Source organism: Taudactylus pleione, unplaced genomic scaffold (genome assembly GCF_031769625.1).
Source record: "Taudactylus pleione unplaced genomic scaffold, aTauple2 ptg000695l, whole genome shotgun sequence".
Lineage (NCBI taxonomy): Eukaryota > Metazoa > Chordata > Amphibia > Anura > Myobatrachidae > Taudactylus > Taudactylus pleione.
The window spans coordinates 5,355,412-5,380,534 of NW_028285097.1; the positions used below are offsets into that span (position 1 = coordinate 5,355,412).

Sequence of the window (25,123 nt, forward strand, 5' to 3'; positions counted from 1 at the left end):
CTAGACGGGAGGAAGGACTTAACCAGTGAGTAGGAGCGGGTGGCAGTGCCCCCCGGAGCTCTCAGCACCCGGAGCGCAGCAGTGCGAACACAGCAGGGAGGTATCTGAATAGATCCCTCTGCTGGCTGCAGTGTAAATTTTCGCAGCTGTGAAAACTGCAGCCTGTGAAGATTGTCGGGGGCTGTATGGCATCTCAGGATGGCGTACGGTAACACCACCAAGTTCTGGAGAAAACATTTTTTTTCAGACCATGATGAATAGTCCTGACACTTAATTTATACAAAAGTGTGTAAAAATGTTAATGAAGTGATGATGACTAGACCCCTAAATGCTCCTTTTCTGATGCCCAAATACGAGAATATTTGCAGTTGTTTTAATAGAGTATGTACGTGATATTATCAACTTTATACTGTGAGCAATCCGGCACCATCTTCACAAAAGCAGATTCTAGCTGCGACCTCTGCCGTCTTCCTGCGTGACCTTGGTCAAATTATTTTATTTCTCCTCGCCTCGAAGACGTATTAAAAGTAATCGTAAACTCCCAGCGGGATTAATTGTGCCTCGTGTTTTTGGTCTGTGCCGTGCCCTTTAGCCCGGCAATACTTTGAACAATTGTCATTGTTATATTGCTTTAGACTGGAAACCTAATCCTGACCTGAGTCTGCGTGTGGCCCCTGGAGAGCGCAGCCTGCAGTCATTGCTGCTGGGGAGATGTGCAGCCATGTTCATCATCATCAGAGCCCGGCGTTTTCCAGAAATATTACAGCATTACAGAATATGCTCATAGCGCAGCACCAGCATGTTCTGGAAATAAATGAAGGTTTGGGGCTTTAGTGTGTTCGGTCACCTGCAGTCCTGGCTCCCTCTGATGCTGAATCTGTCTTTTCTCTCCTGTGAAATAAGCTCCACATTACTAAGAACCCGCAGAGCGACATCTAGAAGCGGCTGTACGAGCGCGGTGCGCAGGGAAGTGATGTGTCTAATGTCTCCGGCAGGGATGTGTAGAAACAAGAAGTGTCTGCCTGATTATCTGCAGCGCTTGTTATGAATAAATAACGGGAATATATATTTTCCTGCAGGAGCAGAGCAGCCATTAGTTGGGGTTATTGCTGCAGTGCTCACACTCCCGACTGCTCTGCACAAGTTAATCTGCAAATGGCCTTTGAGCATTAACTTTTCACAAAAATAGTTGCAAACAATTCTAGAACTTCACAGAACTTAATTGTATGCACCGTTTCTTAACGCGTGGGGGGGGAACTGAGATTATTTTTGTTACTATAAACCTCGGCAGCTTTGGTGCCGTTTGTTTATAATGCAGCAAAATGAACTAGGTCTCGGTATTTGCTGGCGAGAAGCAGCCATGACAGTTTTTCACCAGGGGGTGTAGTTATGAGACCGGCGGCCACACATTCCGGTACCGTGCTGCAGGAAAACATGTTACCGCAAGTCTAAAAACATATCTCTATAAGTTCCTGCATCGTTTCCAGCTTGTTTCATATTGCTGGTTACATTAATTGTGGTAAATCAAAATAATTATTTAATTATTGGTTTATTTTTAGCAATGAAATGGGAAATAGGCAATTTATGTAGTTACATATTTTCTAAAAATAGACGTTTTGCCAGACAACCTTTAAAGACACCGGGTCCTTTTTATCTACAATCGTATAGATGTTTGTAAGACGATCAGAAGATGTCCATTAATGTCTGAGTTGTCTAAAAAAAACAGGCTGTTCAGATTATTTTGTGAGTATTCGGCTTCTAACACATGGGCTCTCCTGTGTCCAGTCATTCTGGCTACCCGTACTGCAATATCAGCCAGTTCCACCTGTGTTGGGTTTCCAGAATGTGACCCTCATTCCCGATTATAGAGTTGCTGTTGGTTGTGTTCATGATGTGGTCAGAATAGGACTTCTGTGTGTCCAGATATATTCTGGTTACACTAACAACGGGGCAAATTATAGGAGTATTATTCCCTTTGTGGCGGCATTAGTAGGAGATAATGGAAATAGAAAGAGAGACAATAATAATGGCTCTATTGAATAATTGACTTTGTAGAAGTTGGATCATTTCTACGCACATGAATAGTTTCACATGGTTTAGGTTCAAGATCCCGGTGGTCAAGTTCCTACAGGGTTAGGATACCGACACTTGTCGGAAGGTATCCTAACCCTTCTCTCCCTACCCCTAACTCCCAGTTAGTAAGACTTCCGGGTGGTTACGTGATCCCCGGCCGTCTACGGCCGCAACCGGGCGCTCACCACTGGACATTATTATACTTAAGAGGAACCACACATATGGACTTGGTGTCTATACCGAACTTTTAATATACTATCTGGTCACCTATTAGAGATTACCATGAGACACACTTTGTATATAGAGTAGCTGCCTATAACATAACCTAGGAGCATTGTGACTCCATAAATTCATATTAATAAACATAGAGATGTGTCCTCATACATCTAACCTCTTTGCACGCTAAACAGCCCTTTTAGCCGTGCTGCCATGCCGTGGCGTAACTCGTTAGCGCCGAGCATCTTATTGTGCCATTTTTTACCTTACAATGTGTCTTATTCGCACAGTAATGCGAATAGTTAGCACAATTCTCTTCTGCTGATTAAAATGATATGCAGCATACCTATATTCTGTGTGCGGCTGTATCTGCATGCAAAACGCTACGTTACAATGTCAGCGGCTGTAACACTGTACTGTAGCGTTTCTTCTTCAGGGTCCATAGGGCTCCACAGGGAGCTTTGCTGTTGGTGTCCGGTCCTCCAAGTACCACCTACACCCCGTAGGTGGTACTTGGAGGACCGGACACCAACAGCAAAGCTTTTTTCAATCCCAGGATGCTCCAGTCCTTCCCCGCCTATATCCCGCCCACAGCCTGAAAGCAACTCAGTTTTGTTGGTGTCCGGCAGGAGCTGGATCACCGTTAGAACAGTGGGCTGCTATTAAGCAGCCCAAGCTTAATTTTTATGATTTATTTTTATATTCTTTTTTTTTTTTTTTTTTCATAATAGTGCAAGCAGCGTTAGACAGTGCTCTGAAAGTCTGCACATCTACCTATATTTGTGAGGGCTATCACATACTGTGTATCTGTGTTGCGCACTACACTGTGCCATATTGTACATATCTGGGTTGCTCACTGCCCTGTGCCAGATTGTGTGCTACAATTATCCTTGCAGCTATGTCTAGCAAAGACGAGAATAACAAGCAGCCTGCTGCTCCCACTCTGGTGTCTTGCAAGTCCTATTTAGCAGGTTTAGCTTCAGAGGATCTCATTAGAGATGGTCTATGTGCATCGTGTTATACGGCACCTGGTCCACCAGCCCCTGTTTCCTCTCCTCAGGACCCCCCCTGGGCTTCTTTCTCACAGGTGGTGTCAAAAATTGTGGACCACCTAGCACTCTCTGTTGTAGCTCCCCCTATAGATTGTCCACAGCAGGTACTACCTGCGAATCCTTTGCCTCCCCCATGGGTAGATGTACTTTCTACCTCAGTGCAGAGTCTGGGAGCTACCTCCTACAGCCTTCCAACAAATGTAAGGACAAATCCTTACCTAGTAACCCTACTAAGCGAGGTATCTTCCCAGTCCATCCAGCTATCAGATTCTTATTTATCATCTGGGGAGGCAGAAGATGTAAACATCTCTCACTCTGACTCCCCCTCAGGAGAGGAGGAGCCCCCCCCCCCCTCTAAATTGAATATACCTGCATGTGTGAGAGCTGTAAAATCTATTCTTCAAATAGAAGAGGCAGAACCCACTCCTAGGACAAAAGAACCACTATTTAAACGACAGAAGGTAGTTTTGCCAGAGTTTCCTCACTCGGATCTGCTATCTGATAATGTGTGAATCATGGACTATGCCTAGTAAAAAATTTCAGCTGCCTAAACGCTTGATTTCCTTTTACCCTCTTACAGCTACTTATTGTACTAAATGGGAAGTTCCCCCTGCAGTGGATTCCCACATGACACGCCTAGCTAAGAAGGCTACCTTACCTATTCACACTGCAACCTCCTTAAAGGAGACTACGGATAGAAGGATGGATGCTTGCCTGAAGTCTATATATTCTCTTACAGGAGCTATTACTCATCCTGCCAGGGCTATTGCCTGGGTGGCAGAAGCCATTGAGAGTTGGGCAGAGGCCCTAGAAGATACATTTCCCTCTGATGCTTCGAGGGAACAGTTGTCCTACATATCTCACATCAGAGATGCAGCCTCCTATTTAGTAGAGGTGGCTTTGGATACTTGTCTCCTGGCTTCCAAGGCATCTGCTACTTCCGTGGTAACCCGCCGTATTGTTTGGCTTTGCTCATGGAAAGCAGATTCAGACTCTAAAAAGCTTTGGAGTCTCTGCCTTATTCTCGGGAGATCCTGTTTGGCCCAGAAGTGGACAAGATTGTCACAATATTGGCAACTTCCAAGACATCATTCTTACCCTCTGCATCTACAATGTAGCCTAGGATGTCATCCTTTCGGTCCTTTCGTCCTCAAGGAAAAGCTAAAGGTCAGTCCTTTCCATGGCAGTCGGCATCCACTAAGGCCTCCATGCCTTGGACCAAATAGACCTGGGCTACAAGATGTCCACCTTACCAAATCTGAGGACAAGCCTTATGCCTGACGGGACGGGCCTCTCCCTTGGGGCTCCCAGGGTGGGAGGCCGACTTCTTCAGTTCGCCCAGTTCTGGCGTCAGACTACCTCAGATGCCTGGATAAAAGAAGTGGTCTCCCACGGATACGCCCTCTTATTCCTGAGGGCCCCCCCCCCCAAGCAATTATTCTGCACAGGACCTCCATTGGACCCAAGCAAAGCTCGGCTCCTTCAGAAGGCCATTCAGTCCTTACTGTTCTTGGTGGTAATGATTCCAGTTTCTTCATCACAGAGAGGGAAGGGCTATTATTCTACCCTTTTCTTTGTTCGGAAGCCCAACTGGTCTCATCGGCCTAACCTCAACCTCAAGTCTCTGAACAAGTTTATCAGGGTGCCCATGTTTCATATGGAAACCCTACGCTCTATTGTCCTCGCTATGCAGCCTGGGGACTTTATGGTGTCTCTGGACATTCAGGACCCTAACCTACATGTACCTATAGCGCCTTCTCTTCAGCAGGATCTCTGGTTTGCTGTCCTACAGCAACATTACCAATTTCAGGCACTGCCTTTTGGGCTTTCTACAGCTCCTCGGGTCTTTACCAAGATCATGGCAGTTATGGTGGCCTATCTTCGTCGTCAGGGGATCAGACTGCTCTCATACTTGGACAAACTCTTGCTCTTAGCAAGCTCCCCAGAAATTCTTTACCACCATCTACATGTAACGATTGCCTTTCTACAAATGCACAGTTGGCTGATCAATTGGGAAAAGTCTTCCCTGATCCCTTCCCAAAGAATGGTACATCTGGGAGCCTTCCTGGACTCTTAAGGCTCAGAGGATCTTCCTGACAGCAGACAAAATCTCTGTATTACAGCACCGACTGTGCAGATTACTCCACAGTCGCCGAGTGTCAATTCACTCTGCAATGCAGACCCTTGGGATCCATGGTGTCCACCTTCAACATGGTGGGTTCGCTCAGTTTCACTCCAGGCCCCTTCTACACCTGATCCTCTCCAGGTCGAATGGGCTGTCTCATCTGCTCAGATCCCAGACGATGGGCCTCTCTCTGGAGGTTTGCCTGCCCTATCCTTGTTGCTACAGACGTCCCTCCTAAACAAGGGTTGTCCCTATTGGATCCCAGACTGGGCACTCCTCACCACGGACGCAAGTCTCCGAAGGTGGGGCGCAGTGACCGGCCGCCACTCCCTCCAAGGACGCTGGAATCCAGCCATTTACAAAGCCCTCACTCTGGCTCAGGATATTCTTCAGAGCAAGCCAGTACAAGTACAGTCCGACAACGTCACAACAGTGGACTACCTCAATCATCAAGGAGGTACCCGAAGTCTGTCAGCAATAGCAGAAGTGTCCCGCATTCTCAATGGGCCGAACGCCATCTCCCAGCCGTCTCCGCAGTGTTCATCCTGAGGATTCTCAATTGGGAGGCAGATTTCCTCAGCCGTCACGACGTGCATGCAGAGGAGTGGTCTCTCAATCCAGAAGTCTATCAGCTCCTGGTGGACAAATGAGGGTCTACCGGAGGTGGACCTCGTGACCTCACAATCACAAACTTCCAATGTACAGGGCCAGGACGAGGGATCCTGACGCAGCTTTCGTGGACGCATTATCTGTGAAGTGGACCTTCCATTTGGCGAACCTCTTTCCTCCAGTCTCCCTTCTACCTCTAGTTCTTCGGGAGTTCAAGCAAGAAGGGGACTCGGTCCTGTTGGTAGCTCCGGGTTGGCCCAGACGCCATTGTTACTCTCCATAGACGTATATACTCTTCAAAGTCTCTCCATAGACGTTCCTCTCCAACTTCCCCTACGACCAGACCTGTTGTCTCTGGTTCCCTGTCTACATCCGGACCTAGCCCATCTATCTTTAACTATTTAAGGTCTAAAGGGTTTTCTAGCTCTGTGGTCCAGACCATGCTCAGAGCGCGTAAACCGGCCTCTGCCAGGATGTATCACCGGGTGTGGCATACAAATTTCCAGTGGTGTGTTACTAGAAACTATGACCCTCCGGTTTTTAGGGTTTCTAGAATCCTTGTCTGTCTTCAAGCTGGATTGTATCTCGGACTACATCTAACCTCTCTGAAAGTGCACGTCTCTGCTCTGTCCATCTAGTTCCAGTTTAGAATTGCTACGCTACTGGACGTTCACACCTTCCTGCAAGGTGTTCTACAAATACAACCTCTCTGGCTATGTGGCAGTTGTCAGTGGTTCTCCATGCACTTCAGGAACTTCCATTCGAAACCCTGGGTTCAGTAGATGTCAAATGGCATGGACAGGGCTCTTCTTCGAACGTGCCCTGGCTTCCCAAGGTGGTCTCTCGTTTTCACCTCAATGAGGAAATTGTGGTTCCGGCCTTTCAATCACCAGACCTCTCATCAGGTAAGGCTTCTTTGGATGTGGTCCGTGTTCTGAAGATCTACGTGGACTGTACTAGCGCCATCAGGAAATCAGACTCCCTCTTTGTCCTATATGGATTCCACAAGAGGGAATGGCCAGCTAACAAGCAGGCTTACACGCAGACTGGCCTTCCTGTGCCGGCTACAGTATCAGCTCATTCTACTCGCTCTGTGGGTCCCTCGTGGGCATCCAGCTGTGGCACATCTGCCGAACAACTATGCAAGGCGGCCACGTGGTCTTCTGTCTACACCTTTCTTAGGTTCTATGCCATTGATACACTTGCCTCTCAAGGAAGCTTCCTTTGGGCGCCGGATTCTTCTCTCAGCTCAGGAGCGTTCCCGCCTTTGAACAACTGCTTTGGGACATCCCCATTTTCTCCCTGTGGAGCTATCATGGACCCTGAAGAAAAAAAGAAGAGTTATGGTAAAGCTTAACCTTGTTCACACTTTCTTCTAAGCGGTTAGGGGGGCAGCGGTGGCGTCCTCTGTCTTCCAAAATGGAGGCGTGTGGTCGCTGTTAGGGGGGAGGGAACATGCCAGAGCCTCCGTCGGCATACAGAGATTTCCTGACCTCTTTTAGACATTTGTGATGGCAGACCAGTGTGACCCCATGGTCACTCAGCCGGCCAAGGATCACGCAAATGATCCGATGCTGTGTCTGTGGGCGCAGGTCGGATCATTAAGGCATGCAGCAGGTGTGACTCCTGCTGCTGCTTTACCAGAATAGCAAGGACGGAATTGCAAAGCTGCTTGTGTGCGACTTTGCTATTCCGTCCAGTGCTGGATTGCCTTCATAGTGTAGAAGTTATAATCCAACAGTAAAATGATAGTAACTCTGATATATTGTGTATACTTTTAGAATACAGGTTGAGTCTCCCATATCCAAATATTCTATATTATAAGGTATATATGAAACATAAATGAATTTCATTTCTATACACAAACTTTGCTTGATCCACACAATTATTCAAAATATTGTATAAAATTACCTGCAGGCTGTGTGTATAAGGTGTATATAACACATAAATGCATTATGTGTGTATACTTGGGTCCTATTCCCAAGATATTTCATTATGGTATGCAAATATTCCAAAATACGGAATATTCAGTTATCCAAAATACCCCTGGTCCCAAGCATTTTGGATATTGGAGACTCAACCTGTAATTAAAGCAGGCTTATCTGATACTACTCTAAATGGAATCAATGGTACGTAAACCAACTCCAGTGGTTTAAGCAGTTGCAGCAGGTCTGCAATAAACCCCAGCACCCAAAACACCACAAAATAAGTGTAGTATTTGTTTTTTTAATATTTAATGTGAAAAAAGGATTCAAAACCTGTATATGTAATTAGTAACAAATGTGCATTACATATAATTTACCTAGTCCCAGGAGGAAGAGATGGAGTACTCGTCACAACACCACGTGGTGTGGCCAATGGCAGGATACCAACAGGAAACATCCCAGAAGAAGTGCTATAGAGAACCCTGTATCATAAGATCGTTTGCCCTTGTGCTCGTACCCTTAAATCCTCTCCAATGTGAGTGTATATTAATGGATTCTACACAATATACCGAGGCGCCTAGTGGTAGATGGGTAATAAGTGAAACATATTGTAGAAATCCGCTGGGACCTGGCTGAATCATTTTGGTGTAATTGTATTTAAGTGGTTACAGTTTAGTCTTCCCCTGCAATAAACTTAATACATGTTACTTCAAATCTCTTGATACATAATACTGAGACTCCAGACAAGTGTTGAAGCTGTCTTCTCTTTCAGCTAGTGGCTGTGCCTACAGGGGACTATTTCCCATTTTCTAGCGATTTGCCTTGGGCATTGTGAATGAAGTTTCGTCCCTGGCATCTCTCTCAGTGCGAGTGCCAGTCATACCGTATGTTCTGCAATTAGACGCACAACTCACCCTGTATATTTCTTCAGACAAAATAAAGTGATCTCCCAAAATTTCAAAGATCCAAAGACGACATGAAAATCATCAGATCCATTGTCTGAGTCAGATTTTTCACAAAGCTCTTGTGATGTCTGTTAGGCTCTCTCTGCATGTGTCTGTTAGGCTTTCTCTGCATGTGTCTGTTAGGCTCTCTCTGCATGTGTCTGTTAGGCTCTGTCTGCATGTGTCTGTTAGGCTCTCTCTGCATGTGTCTGTTAGACTCTCTCTGCATGTGTCTGTTAGGTTCTCTCTGCATGTGTCTGTTAGGCTCTCTCTGCATGTGTCCGTTAGGCGCTCTCTGCATGGGTCTGTTAGGCTCTGTCTGCATGGGTCTGTTAGGCTCTGTCTGCATGGGTCTGTTAGGCTCTGTCTGCATGGGTCTGTTAGGCTCTGTCTGCATGGGTCTGTTAGGCTCTGTCTGCATGGGTCTGTTAGGCTCTGTCTGCATGGGTCTGTTAGGCTCTGTCTGCATGTGTCTGTTAGGCTCTGTCTGCATGTGTCTGTTAGGCTCTCTCTGCATGTGTCTGTTAGGCTCTCTCTGCATGTGTCTGTTAGGCTCTCTTCATGTGTCTGTTAGGCTCTCTCTGCATGTGTCTGTTAGGCTCTCTTCATGTGTCTGTTAGGCTCTCTCTGCATGGGTCTGTTAGGCTCTCTCTGCATGGGGGTCTGTTAGGCGCTCTCTGCATGTGTCTGTTAGGCGCTCTCTGCATGTGTCTGTTAGGCGCTCTCTGCATGTGTCTGTAGCAGAATGCCTTATTGCTCTTCATCCAGCAGACTTAATTCATGTGTGTGAGGAATAGCTGTGTATGTAGCAACTGTTTCTGTATATAGTATTTTGCCTAGTGTTCCATGCATATTTACAGTTATACATATCTCTATATAATAGTAATACATGACCCGCTGCCTATAGTATACAGTTTTATATATATATATATATATATATATATATATATACATACATATCTATATACAGATGTCCACATCTATCATCCTCGCGCTACAAGTCAGTTACACATAACATGTGTGCAGTGTGACTTGGTAGCGCCAAGCATCTTTTTGTGTGCGACTTTTTCCCTTCAAATTCAACTTAATCGCAGAGCAATATGCGTAGAATGCACAAGCAGCTTCTGCTGATTAAAATGATATGCGGCATGCCTATGTTCTGTGTGCGATCGCGGGTGTATCTGCATACGATAAGTTAGTGTTATAGCCGCTGACACTGTAACATAGCATTTTGCATGCAGATACAGCCGCACACAGAATATAGGCATGCTGCATATCATTTTGATCAGCAGAAGATGCTTGCGCTAGCTATTCACATGGCTGTGTGACTAAGACGCTTTTGAAGGGAAAAAGACGCTCGGTGCTACTGAGTCACGCCACGACATGGTGCGACTAGAAGGGATGTTTAACGTACTAGGAGACTAGATGTATGTGGACACATCTGTATATAAAATACAATGTCATTACCTATATAATAGCAACATATGAACAGCAGCCTTTACAGTTATCCATTTCATCATTCTGCAAAACTGTACAGTAATTTGCCATCAGTCCTTTTAGAGTCATTGGATTTCTCATCATTCCATCTAATTAGGGCATGTAATGCCCATCTCCCATTAGTATAAGTAAAGACAAGTATCCTGCTCAATAATGTACATCTCCGTAATGTGCTGCGGTAACGCTGTAACACCCCCTGCTTCGGTTTCTGCAGTTCTCTGTCCCATTCAGATGTTCTTATCGCTCCATCTCCCTCTCATTCTTATTCACTCATTTTAGGAAAGCTCAGACTGCCCTGGCTGAAAATCGGGGACTTCTAAATCTGTACAAAACACCCACATAAGTGCACTGCTCTAGTTTTTAATATCCGCTATAAAGTATATTTACAGGATGCTGTTTTTGAATTGTTGGAGTATATAAAGGGGTGATAAAACCGCCTGCATTGTTTTGTTTATAAATAGGTTTTCGCCCGGCTGATAAAAACGTGTTCTATAAAAACTGAAATAAATCGCTAGCTCTTTTTTTTTGTGTATAATGTTTTTGTGTCTACCAAAATTCTATCTGCCCCCGTGGTCACCAGCTAGTTAAGCAATGGTTGTGTGCCCCCCTTGGAAGATGTTGGTTTGCCGATACTGTCCCCCTAGGCTACATCCTCTCCGCTTATTCCTAGAGCCAGGATAATAATCAGTGTCATATGTCACCCGACCATCGCTTTCTAAACAGCAGAGATGACAGTCAGCTCCTGGGGCTGGGAGATGGTGTAGTCCCTCAGCAGCTGGAGAACCACAGCTTGCATGAGCCGGATGTAGACTCCCTTCACTAGCTGGCTGGTGCATGTTTCATTTAAAACCGTATCTGATCTGTGCGTTTCCTCTTACTCCTGTCCAGTGTATAATTACATACAGGATCTCCAGTTAGGCGACTAATGCTTACAAAACATTGGGGTCAGTTCAGCAATAATGTCGATATTAGCACAGAAATTTCAACTTTGAAATTACTTTTATTCTCTCAGGGGACAGCGGTTTTGAAAACAGGCAGTCTCTTCAGGGAGATGTGTGTGTGTGTGTGTATATATATATATATTTATTAGTACACACTATATACAGGGCAGCAAAGACAGTGTATCAGTAATTATTACAGCATCACAGCACTGAGATCGTGGATTTGGTTCTTACTACGGCCCTAACTGTGTGGAGTTTGTATATTCTCCCTGTGCTTGCTCTCTACAGTGTGATGCTGTAGGAGTCGGGTAATAACGGAGAATATAGTTTGTCTTAAGCGTTATCTGATGCGTTCCTGCATAGCTAGTATAATTTAATCATGCTGAAGCGTTAGTTTCTGTATAGAATAAAGTGACGTTTTGCTTGCCGAATTGAGCCCATACACCCTAGCTGGGTTTGGAGCATGGTCCTGTACCGCTTCTACAATGCAGGCGGAGTGAGGCTCCTCCTCAGAACATGAAGCGCAGTGTAAGAACATTTACAGACCTGGCTGTGAGCGCTTCTCGCGTACTTCAAGTCGCTTTATAGTCTAAAAGCAACAATTCTCTCTTATTTTTAAGCCAAGGCCCCAATGGTCGACCCAAACTCCTTCTATAATTACCCTTAGAAGTACCATGCGCCCAATCGGTTAAAGCGCCGCGGCCAGAATATATTGACTGATGGCTTTGGAAGGTGACCGTCCTCATGTGGATGCTTGGTGTTTTACATCTAACAAGTACAATATCCCCAGAGGGGGCGCCTGCCTGTTTTGGAGAGACCACTAACGTTTTGACACATCCCTAACTTGAATGATATCGGTAATATAGCTCAATCATCTAACCAGTCTGAATACAAATAACAGGTCCCTGTGAAGCGCTGCCAAATATGTTGGCACGGTATAAAGGTTAACAAATAATTAATGTTGCTTACCATGGTGGAAACGTGCTGTGGATTGCAGATAGGCTGGAGATTCAACTCATTACAACGTCTACAGTGTGCTAGCAAACAGCTACAATACCCAACAGCGCAGTCTAGTCGATAGTGGCCCGAATATTTTTGGACGTCGACACAATGTTTTTCTTTTTCTCAATACTTATCTAGCTATTTAGCAATAATTTTCTCGGGAACAGTCGTTCCATTAACACAAGTTTGACAAAACTAGACAAGTCCACTGCGCAAATTACACCTGCACCCTTCAACAAGTCCCTGAGTGTCACCAAATACTCAAAACAGGATAAATACAACAAATGGTGGGACTTGGATGGGAGCGCTATAAATACAATCCAAAAAAATTAAAATGGATATGAGTTACATTAGCACGCTGTGTGTATGTATGTGTGTGTGTGTGTATGTATATATATATATATATAAAATGTTTTTTTTATTTATTTATTTTTCTCAATATATATCACAGTACTGTGCAAAAGTTTTAGGCAGGTGTGGAAAACATGCTGCAAAGTAAAGGAGGCTATCCACTACCCGATTAAACAGAGCGATTGAACGATACCGACATTGTTATCATTCAGTCGCTCGTTAATCAGGCATGCAAATGTCGGAAACGACCAGCGGTGCGCGCTCCCGCTGGTCGTTTCTGACATCAGTCATCGTCCGAACATGCAGGTCAATCTGCCAATAATGACAGGTTGGCCATGTTCGGAGATGACGGAGGGTGCCTGCACTGAACGACTGATTGTTCAGTGTAGGCACTGCAGGGGATGGGGAACGGCGGTACGATTACGATGTCACAATCGTACTGTCTTTCCCTAGTCGGCATGTGGATGTGAGCATTAGGAATGCTTTCAAAAATAGAAATGTTCATAGTGTATTTTTATCAATTAACAAAATGCAAAGTGAATGAACAGAAGAGAAATCTAAATCAAATCAATATTTGTGTGACCACTCTTTGCCTTCGAAACAGAATCAATTTTTTATATCTTCTAGGTGCACTATACACACAGTTTTTGAAGGAATATGAAATATTTGGCAGTTTGTTCGCTGAAGGGCTGGAGATCGGTACAATAATGAGTGTCTGCAGGTAACAGTGAAGCATGGTGGAGGTTCCTTGCAAGTTTGGGGCTGCATTTCAGCAAATAGAGTTGGGGATTTGGTCAGGATTAATGGTGTCCTCAATGCTGAGAAATACAGGCAGGTACTTATCCATCATGCAATACCATCAGGGAGGCGTCTGATGGGCTCCACATTTATTCTGCAGCAGGACAACGACCCCAAACATTCAGCCAATGTCATTAAGAAGTATCTTCAGCGTGAAGAAGAACAAGGAGTCCTGGAAGTGATGATATGGCCTCCACAGAGCCCTGATCTCAGCATCATCGAGTCTGTCTGGGATTACATGAAGAGACAGAAGGATTTGAGCAAGCCTACACCCACAGAAGATCTGTGCTTAGTTCTCCAAGGTGTTTAGAACAACCTCCCTGCCAAGTTCCTTCACAAACTGTGTGCAAGTGTACCTAGAAGAATTGAAGAATTTATGCTGTTTTGAAGGCAAAGGGTGGTCACACCAAATATCGATTTGATTTAGATTTCTAATCATTTACTTTGCAATTTGCTAATTGATAAAAATAAACTATTAACACTTTTGCACTGTACTGTGTATGTGTAGATATGTATGTATATATAAATATATATTTATTATACTGTAGCTTTATCTCTACAGTATGATGCTGTAGGAGTTGTGTATTAATGGAGAAGCTGATTGCGTTATCTTATCCGTTAATCTGCTCCTGCATAGCCGGGATACATAAATCATGCAGAAATGTTAGTTTCTGAGAGATTTGAGAAGAAAGATCTCTGTGTTTTTTATTTTAATTACTCTTTGAAAATTCTTGGTGCCACCACTTTAGTTGCATTGTGCACTACAAAGAGAAAGATGAAAGGATTATAATGGCTGTGGGCAAAGCCGTCATTCCAATGTTATTGTATCACAGCTGCTGCTATGTTATCAGGGACTGGATATAGCAATATTTCATGAGCCGCTCAGTAAGGAGATGACCAGTAATTCTCTCCAATAGTCTGATATTTGTGATCGAGAGACAAGTAGCTGGTATCCTGTTTGGTACTGACGTCTAGGTGGGCATACCGCACTCCGCATCCACTCAGTAAGGACATGACCAGTAATTATCCCCAATAATCTGATCCAGTAAATGGAGAAAAGTATTTGGCCACACCTGTTACTTTTGAACTAAGACGTATCAATCAGACCCGTTGCCACAGGTGTATAAAATCAAGCATTTAGCCACGCTGTCTCCATTTGCAAACATTTGTGATACAAAATGGGTCGTTCTGAAGAGCTCAGTGACTTCAAGTGTAGTACTGTGGTAGGATGCGTGGTACTATGATAGAACACCACCTTTGCAATAAGACGGTTTGTCAAATTTCATCCCTGCTGGATATTCCACGGTCAACTGTAAGTGATATTATTAGAAAGTGGAAGCATTTAGGAACAACAACAACTTACTGTAGCCTTGAAGCGGAAGAGAACATAAAAACAGAGCAAGGACAACGACTGCTAAGGCGCATGGTGCATAAAAGTCGCCAACGCTCTGCTGGTTCCATAGCTGAAGAGTTCCAAACTTCCACTGGCATTAATGTAAGGACAAAAACTGTACGCCGGGAACTTAATGGAATGGGTTTTCATGGCCGAGCAGCTGCATGCAAGCCTCAAATTACCAAGTCCAATGCCAAGCGTCAGATGGCGTGGTGTAATGCATACAGACACTAGACTGTGGAGCAGTAGAAATGTGTTCTGTGGAGTGACTAATCACGCTTCTCTGTTTGGGTGGGTGAGTCTGGGTTTGGCGGATGCCGGGAGAATGTTACCTGTCTGACTGCTTTGTGCCACCTGTGAAGATTGGTGGAGGAGGGATAGTGGTATGGGGCTATTTTTCAAGGTTTAGGCTAGGCCCTTTATCTCCATTGAAGGTCAATCTTAATTCTTCAGCATAAGAAAACATTTTGGACAATGCTATGCTTCCAACTTTGTGGCAACAGTTTGGGTAAGGCCTTTTTCTATTCCAACATGACTGTGCCCCAGTGCACAAAGCAAGGACTATAAAGACCTGGTTTTATGAGTTTGGTGTAGAAGAACTTGTCTAGCCCGCACAGAGCCCTGACCTCAACCTCATCGAGCACCTTTGGGACGAATTGTAACGAAGATTGCGAGCCAGGCCTTCTCGTCCAACATCAGTGCCTGACCTTAAAAATGCTTTAAAGAATGAATGGGCACAAATTTCGACAGAAACACTACAAAATTCTAGTGGAAATGGAAGAATGGAACATGTTATAGCTGCAAACGGGGGACCAACTACATATTAAAGTATATGTATTTGAATACAATGTGATTACAGTCCTGTTGGTGTAATGGTTAGGCGTCCGAATACTTTTGTCCATATAGTGTGTCTGTGATACAGACACAAGTAGCTGGTGTCCTGTTTGGTACTGACACCTAGGTGGCATGCTGCACTCAACATCCGCTCAGTAAGGAGATGTCCAGTAATTCTCCCCAATAGACTGATATCTATGATACAGACACAAGTAGCTGGTATCCTGTTTGGTACTGACACCTAGGTGGCATGCTGCACTCAGCATCCGCTCAGTAAGGAGATGACCAGTAATTCTCCCCAATAGACTGATATCTATGATACAGACACAAGTAGCTGGTATCCTGTTTGGTACTGACGCCTAGGTGGCATGCTGCACTCAGCATCCGCTCAGTAAACGACTGTATACATTGTAGTGACAATTATGTTACCAGTTGAGAAAGCTAAATGTGTATGTCCTGAAACTTGCTGAAATGAGCAAACTTTGCTGCTGTTGCGTATTGGTGGTAAAAGCATACCACGCTGGTGACACACAGATTAGTGCATAAATGAGACCTCATGGCCCAAATGCAACAGGCTCCGATTTGCCGCTCCTGGCGTGATTCCGGCCATATAGCTTCTAGATTTAAAGCAACAATTAGTTTTAAGGCAAAACCATGGTTCTGCCGTAAAACTAATTGTCACGTTAAAGCTACTGGCTGTCTTGCTGGAGTCCCGCCACCACCAGCAAACGTGAGCCTATATGTTCATTCAGGTTTGGCTGGCCACTGGTGATGGGTTATAGCCCATATGTGTGACAATGGTATCGGCAGATCTTGCAGTGTGTTTTTGCTAAATGTTTAATTTTTTTTTTTTAATGATGTCAGATAGTGCTCGTGCTGTGTGTGATGTAATATTGGCTATATGAGTGACTATACCAGCCATACACAGTCACTAACGTATATATGAATATATAACCCTTTCCGTTCTGTGCTGTGTGTGATGTAATATGGGCTATATGAGTGACTATACCATCCATACACAGTCACTAACGTATATATGAATATATAACCCTTTCCGTTCTGTGCTGTGTGTGATGTAATATGGGCTATATGAGTGACTATACTAGCCATACACAGTCACTAACGTATATATGAATATATAACCCTTTCTGTTCCGTGCTGTGTGTGATGTAATATGGGCTATATGAGTGACTATACTAGCCATACACAGTCACTGACGTGTGTGTAATATATATATATATATATATATATATATATATAACCCTTTCCGTTCTGTGCTGTGTGTGATGTAATATGGGCTATATGAGTGACTATACTAGCCATACACAGTCACTAACGTATATATATGAATATATAACCCTTTCCGTTCTGTGCTGTGTGTGATGTAATATGAGCTATATGAATGACTCTATCCCAGCCATACACAGTCACTAACGTGTGTGTGTGTGTGTGTGTATATATATATATATGTGTGTATATGTATATATATATATATATATATATAACCCTTTCCGTTCTGTGCTGTGTGTGATGTAATATGGGCTATATGAATGACTCTATCCCAGCCATGCACAGTCACTGACGTGTGTGTGTATGTATATGTATATATATATATATATATATATATATATATATATATATATGAATATATAACCCTTTCTGTTCCATGCTGGTGACAGCAGTGCCTTTTGTTTGTCCGCAGAGTGATATGCTGGATGTCAATCAGATAATGAAAGATTTGGCGTCCATTGTCTATGACCAAGGAGAATCTATAGGTGAGTATAGTCACAGTGTATGTAGCATGTCTATTATTGATAAGTGCATGATTTACTATTACAGCTATTATCTGAATTGTTTTGGTAATTTGCAGCTATTTGCAATTGCAGCGCCATAACTAAAATATTTGAAATTGCATTGGAAAAAATGACTCCGATTATCCCCCGCATTGCTCCTAGCTATGCCCCGTTTGTTTATCAGCGCTCCTCGCAGTGTCTGACAATGCGCCATGATCATGTGCATGTAACGTCACTCAGCAACAATCTCTTTCTGAATGCACGCTATAGCTATGTGCCAGCCAATGGCTGATAAGGATTGCTACATGCGCTACAGAGAAACCAATGAGGGGAGTGGAGACATACAGGCAGCTTATGGATGGTAATGTATCATTTGTAGAAACGGAATGAAGCCATGTTTTGTAAAATTAATATTGACATCTCCTCCCACAATTTCCACAATCGCCGGGTGCTAGTATTAAATTATGGCTGTGTAATTTTTGTCAATTCATCGTTATTTTTTATTTATATTTTTCTTTGTTTCTGTTAGTCTGAGCCACAAGAGAAAGGGTATGTGATGCCGCCGTTAGGGATCCCAGCGGTCAAAATCCTGAGGCATCCTGACAGGGTTAGGATACCGACACTTGTCAGTCTAGTGCTCACGCTAGGTCCGGCAGAAGGCAGTGCGCTGGACCTAGAGCTAGGGCACTTCTGCGCACATCCGAATGGGGCGTGGCCAAAGAAAAGTGACGTCTTCATGACGCGTCCCCTTTACGTCACTCCTGGGGGTGTGCCCGGCAATTACAGACATGCCGAGGCAGCCCCCAAGCGCTGCGGTCACAGTCCCCGGTGGTGACTGCTGTGCCACCGTTTTGACCACCCACGGGACACTGTGACAGAACCCACAGGCTCGGGGGCGCCGCGCTGGAGGGCAGGGTGCTTTCTGCCCTTCAGAAATAGGGCAGGGCGCGGCGCCCCGCTAAAGCAGCCTAGTGGGAACACATCACTCTGTATCCTCACTCTACCCCCTAACCCTCCCTTTTTGGTGACTAAACCTAACCTCCTCCCCTAGTGCCTAAACCTAACCTCCCTTTCCCCGCACCCTAAACCAAACCCCCACCCCCCCTTAGTGCCTAACCCCTAATGCTAACCCTGCCCCTAACCACGCTATTTGTCTTCGGGATGCCGGAGCCAGGATTCTGATAGGTGTCGGTGTCTCGGCGCTCTGAGCGCTGGAATCCCCGTGGTCGGTATTATGACCGCATCCCGGTAGAGAGCAATGAGTTTCAATGTAAAGTGAGAGCGAAGAGAGCCGGCTAGTCTCATATGATGTAATAACAGCAGAGTGATGTCACCGCGTGTCTACTACACTAGTAGCAGATGTTTATATGCGAGTTACTGGGGCTTATTAGAGGGGTAAATGACCGCTTGGCACGGGGAGTACGGGTTAGGCTCTGCCAGCGTTATATTGCTTTGCTGTAGTCACGCTGGGAAAAGAGAGAACCAAATATCTATTAACATTCTGTTCTGAATTCACAGATAGCATTGAAGCCAATATAGAGTCTGCGTCATCTAATGTTGAATCTGCCAATCGCCAGTTGGCGAAAGCAAGTCAGCACCAAGTAAGTAAGATTAGAGCAGTCAGGATATCTGCTGTAACCAGACACACACACACAATGCTCTCTGTCCTCTCTGCTCTCATTGATAACTTCGCTATAAAGTCACTAAAATAAAATCAAAAGATGTAACACAAAATATATTTGAAATGTTCTGTCCCCTTGATCATTAGATGAATATAAGCGGTTTCCTATGTATTCCAGCCGTCCTACCCACCGCTCTGTGTAGCCCCAGCTGTGTCCTTTCTGTCTGAGCAACGCTAACACATTAAGATGAGCGGGGGAGATTTCCGGTCTGCGCTCCCTAAGGGTAATATGCGAGAGGACAGCGGACTTCTGGGTAATTCAGATAGCTTTACCCAAAACAAACCGGAAGTCTGATTGGCGCAGGGCGGCTAACTGGTCAGACGGAAGTCATTTCATATATCCATCACTTTCACATGATACAGATCTTCATGCTGGAGGCAAAGTGGGTTTTACCAACATATTTGTATAGTAGCTAAAATTTAAGGAAAGGGAGAGAGATTATTACCCCAATTCGCAATTATGCCGGCCATGTTAGCGCAATACCTCCCAACTACTTGGACTTGGATTTCTGCATGTAATCACTCGTTGAAAACCCCAATTCCTTCCATTTGTCAGGTTGAGAATAACCGACCTTCTGTAGCAACATCATGGTTGGCATTAGGATGGCGCGTAGATGGGAGAGACGTACATGGTGCTTCCTGTACTACAAAGTGAACGCTTCCATGCATATGTGGTTGAACGCCAATAATGCAGTGACTATGTAACATAGAGGGGGCTGACTGTAGAACATTACTTAGTATGGGGTTTGGCAGAGGTCAATGAGAATGGCTTTATCAGGGAAGATAATTCAATTTTTATCATTGTGGCTACTTGGGACCTGAGCTGTATTTACTGTTTGAGAATGAATAAAAGCAATTATATAATTGTCTATAGGTTTAATTTGCAACATCGCTCACATCAGTACTTTCTATATCATTTACAAGTTCTTTACAAAATGATTAAGTTACAGTTAAATATGACAATTTATCTAGATTATGCCTGCAGGCCGTATTGTGGCAATCACAATGCTCTGTGTGTGCAGTTATCAGCCAGCAGGTAACTTAGGCAATCCTGATAACCGTACATGGCTGTACTGGTAGCCTGATAATTTGGCCAAACATCTGGTTGTCCGCGAGCTGTCTGGTGCCGTCTACCACAGTTTCATTACGGTGATTACGTAGAATTAAAACACTTGGGGAATGTAATTAGCTGCGGGGTTTTGATGCCTGGAGCTATTCAATAGAACTGCCTTTTCCCTGCGCGGTACGCCCCGGGTTAACGTGCGCTATCCCATTGACTCCACGTAAAATACAGGATAACTGGGTTTCCTCTTGTTAAACCCCATCAGGGTCCCTTTGTGTCACTGACTTTTTTTCCTTGAAGTTCCTAAACTGCGAGGAAAAGTCCACCCCATGGTCTTAACGCGCGGGGTAAACCCCACTGATTGGACCGGCCGGCGCGGGTAATTAGCCATGGGGTAAACTCTGCGGCTAATTGAATCTCCGCCATACTGTAGTGTAGTATGTAAATGTTTAGTTGCCGTGATCTTTGCTCCGTCTTCTGCTGCCGACTTCTACCATTTCCGCAGCTATATAAGAGAACATTGTGTCGTTTCCCGTATACAAAATCCATTTACAGGGTTTTTTATTTTATGTCACTTTCTCCCAGTTATCTCTGAACAATTCTGCCATGTACCTTAATATTACGCTGAGTGGCGGTGAGAACTTTTATGTGCAGGAAAACTGCAGCGTTATAGGGACATTAAAGCTTTGTGTAAAATCCCTTATATATGGCGCCTCGTGCACTCCTGCCAGAGGCAAATGTGCGGGGTGACGGGGGTACGGCGGCCACGGAGGGTCATACATAGCGCACTAGTGCTTTTCTCAAAAGCTGACTGCTTCTCTTTACAGCTGTTACACTGGAGGTGGTGGTGAGTAGTCAGTCCAGGACTTGCTGGAGCTCATCCATCTCTTCCAATGCCAGCAAATAGTTTATCAGCAGCCAGTGTGACCTACAGTGTGACAGTGGTCTCTGTCTACAGTGTGACCCCTCACACACACACACACACACACACACAGGACCTCATTCAGAGTCGGTCGAAGCGGCCGCACGGTCGTACGGAAAAAGGGGCCGGATATGCAAATGATTCCCTAAGTTCGGATTGGTATTTGGCCGACCAAGGGGAGGAAGCGGTCGGAAGACAAAAAAAATACGCCCCCTTCTCGTACGCATTGCACGTCATCTCCGGGCATATAAGGATTAATCGAGACCATCGGAACTGGTCATAGAACTTAAGGCTGACCATACCCTCTCTTAAGCTCTACGATCATGTCAGTGTAAAAACCTCCCATGTCACGTGTGCCATGACGCTACTTTGTTAATTAAGCACTCCCATAAAACGCCGTTCGCATAATTAGGCACGCCTGCGTTCGGATCTCCACACCCCCGTTTTCAAGTACCTTCCCCTGTTACCCACAAACGCCTCAATCTGTCACTCAAACTACCGACCTGGCTGTGTTCAAGGAGAGAGAAATTTCTGATCGTAGCGGCTAGTTTGCGCATTGCGAACTTTACGCATGCGCAGTATAGCGAACATCGGTGGCGTACGACCGTGCGGCCGCAACGACCGACTCTGAATGAGGTCCACACTCTCACACTCGCACACACTCTCACTCGCACACACACACATACACACACTCTCACATGCACACACACACACACACGCTCTCACATACACATACACACACACACACACTCTGTCTCGCACACACACTCTCACTCGCGCACACACACACACACTCTCACATACACACACACACACACACACACACACACACACGCTCTCATATACACACACACACTCATATACACACACACACACTCTCAGTCTCACACACTCACACACACACACTCTCACACACACACACTTTTTTTGTTAGTTATCTCATTTATTTACCTTTTTTTTCTATGTGAGAAGTGTAATCTGTGTACACACACGGAACATAACTTTTAATTTCACCACATTTCTAGTACGTTGGGGGTTTACACGGTTAGATTACCTGGCACGTTGACGAATAAGGTCAGAAGATGGCCGCTAGTGAGATCTTTGTGCGCAGGAATCTCCTGAGTGCGTGAACTGACCCCATTAATGTGAGACCGTGATCTGTCCATTCAGGCCAGAGCACCGGCGATCTCATCCAGTTTACCTCCCTGCGTGTAATGGTAAATTGGGCAGCTTGTCACACGTCAGGACAATAGTGACATTTGTACATATAAATAATTATAATTCACTGGCGGAACAGCACCCAGCGAGATGAGGTACAGCAGGGATTTATACACTAATGTACTACTTTTATCTTACTTGGACCCTAATTTTCTCCCTGGTTTAGTGTTTGGCGCACCTTCTGGAGATCATCGCTCCAGGCAGGTGTCGGTGTTACACCTGGAATTGGTGGCACTGTTACGTGTTGTGTAACGTAGTGCAGGTTCTGTGGTCAGTCGTCGTCGTTTTATATCTCCTGTCTTTCGAACCTCAGCGCTGTTTAGAAAGTAGCCGCAGATGTTCCTGGAACTGTTTAGAGCAATCAGATGATTTGAATGAAAGGTAATTAAAATTCATTAACATGAAAAGAAAGCTGGTAATTATCATATGTCAGTGTTAAGTGGCTTAGCAGGGAGGATAAAAAGACCTTACCTGGAAGTCTTCTCTTTGTGAATTAAACATGAGATCACCTCTGGATGGCGGCACCATCTGCTTCCTTCCCCCACAGATGCTGCCTGAAAGGTCACTTGCTTTAAGTCCTCTTTATTATTTATTTACCCTAAAATGTATAGACCGTTCCTAAAAACCTCCCACGTCCACTGGTTCCTATTACTCTCAGACCATTTTTTATAGGGAACCTGTCACCCGAGGGCTCTGATAAATATTTACTATACTACCTGTGATAAAAAGAGCACAGCGAGGCCTGAAATACCATTCACTTCTTTCATTTTTGACGATATGTAGTGTGTCTGGCACTACATATAACAATACAATACTTTATTTAATCATATAATGCAGTTATTAGGCTTACTATTAGAGTGTCAATTATGTAACAGTATTTTATTTGTTGCTAAAATTGCTGTGAAGCTAAAGCAGGGGTGGGGAACCTTTTTTCTGCCGAGGGCCATTTTGATAATATTATGCGCGGGCCTGGTGCAGGCCACGCCCGCTCATTGTGATGTCACACAGGGGTGGGGTCACAATGGCCGGTGATTACAGTAATGCCCAGAGCATCCTGAGGATGCTCCGGGGAGCTGTAAGGGCAGCGGTGTGACCGTCTGAAGCTCCCTAAGGACTCTCCTGATGGCACTGCTGCATAGATTCTGACTTTTGTCCAGGAATGATGATATTTGTCCATGCAAGATGACGTTTAGCCTCTTTCTGAGTTCCGTTTTTTTGGAGGGAAAAATCCGAACTCGGCGTGCAAACTCCAACCTATCCGAGCCTGCACATCCCTAGTACTAAGCCTTATAGAGAGATAAAGTACCAACCAATTAGATCCTAACTGCCATGTTACAGGCGCTGTGTGAAAAATGAGTTAGGAGCTGATTGGTTGGTACTTTATCTCCATCCACTTTATCTCTTTCCAAGGCTTCATATATAGAGCTCATGGCCAAGTGAGATAGAATCCTGCACCTGTTCTTCTCGTCATAAACTTTTAAATTTTATTATTCAGTCCCTATTAGCGTAAATATGACGACTGGTTCAGTTAATTTACAAATATCTGTCTCCTAATATGCTCATCTGGCAACATTACAGCAGAGATGCCGACATTCTGGCTTCTGGGCGGTTGGCGTGGTCATGTGACCAAGTCATTTAGCCTCCGCATTGCGGAGCAGGTGGCAGGGCCAAAATGACTCAATTTGGCATGAATCACATTACCGCCCCCCTCGCCGCTGCGGGGGATTCTCATATGATCATAGGGGGAGGGGGGGGTGGAAGGGGTCGGTGGCTGCCTGGAGGCTTACCTGCCTTCCCGGGGGGGGGGGGGGGGGGGGGCGGGAGTGGTTAGGGAGGATAGGCAAGTATACATTTACAGACAGTATTACTGTGCGTGTGACTCGAGAATGAGAATGGCAAAGGGGAATAATCAGACTGAACTTTGTATCCTTTTTTGTGTATGCCTTGAGCGGGGTACATACTAGACCAGGTATGTCAAACTCAAAATACCAACCGGGTCGAATATTCAAGGTCTAAGAGTGTGTTGGCTGCTAGAAAAAAAAAAAGCCTTATATGCAATTTTGAAAGGTTTATTATTAATAAAAACAATGTAGTGCCCCTTATACAATGCCCCCCTGTATTAGAGGAATGGGTATGAAATACCGCCGGCCGCATGGCCTGCGGTTCGATTCCTGTCAGCGGCCGGCCGACATCAGCCGAGTTCCGAGCAGCGGAAGCCTGACAGCGCTGGAAATCCTGATCGTGGATAGGTGAGTATCTACTAACCTAACCCTAACCCTCCTTAGGGGTGCCTAACCATAATCCCCCCTCTAAGTGCCTAACCCTAACCACCCCCTTCTCCGCTGCCTAAACGTAAGTCCCCCGGGGGGGTGCCTAACCCTAAGTCCCCCCCGCGGATGCCTAACCCTAACCCTCCCTCCCCCTAGCCTAACCCTATCCCTCCCGGGGGGGGTGCCTAACCCTAAGTCCCCCCCGGGAGCCCTAAACCTAACCCTCCCCCCCGCGGCTGTCCGCTCGCGGCACCCGGCATCACTACGATCGGGATGCAGGGCGCCGGTCTCCCGGCGTCGGGGAAATGCGGGCGTCTACACCTAGACGACCGGCATTTCACCCTTGCCGGGATATGCCAGTCGGGGAGCCGGCTGCCGGTATTTAGGCAGTCGGCTTCCCGATTGCTTCCCGTATT

The 25,123-nt window shown here is 45.2% G+C and overlaps 1 protein-coding gene across 2 annotated transcripts in view; it reads left to right on the forward strand.

Moving 5' to 3' along the window:
• The window catches only part of TSNARE1 (t-SNARE domain containing 1), a 252,748-nt gene that overhangs the window by 221,818 nt on the left and 5,807 nt on the right, over window positions 1–25,123 (forward strand). For both annotated transcript variants that reach the window (XM_088456270.1, XM_088456271.1), the window contains 2 exons: window positions 17,463–17,535; window positions 19,072–19,154. In XM_088456270.1, coding sequence (XP_088312396.1) covers window positions 17,463–17,535; window positions 19,072–19,154 — 156 coding nt within the window. The remainder of the gene's footprint in view (window positions 1–17,462; window positions 17,536–19,071; window positions 19,155–25,123) is intronic.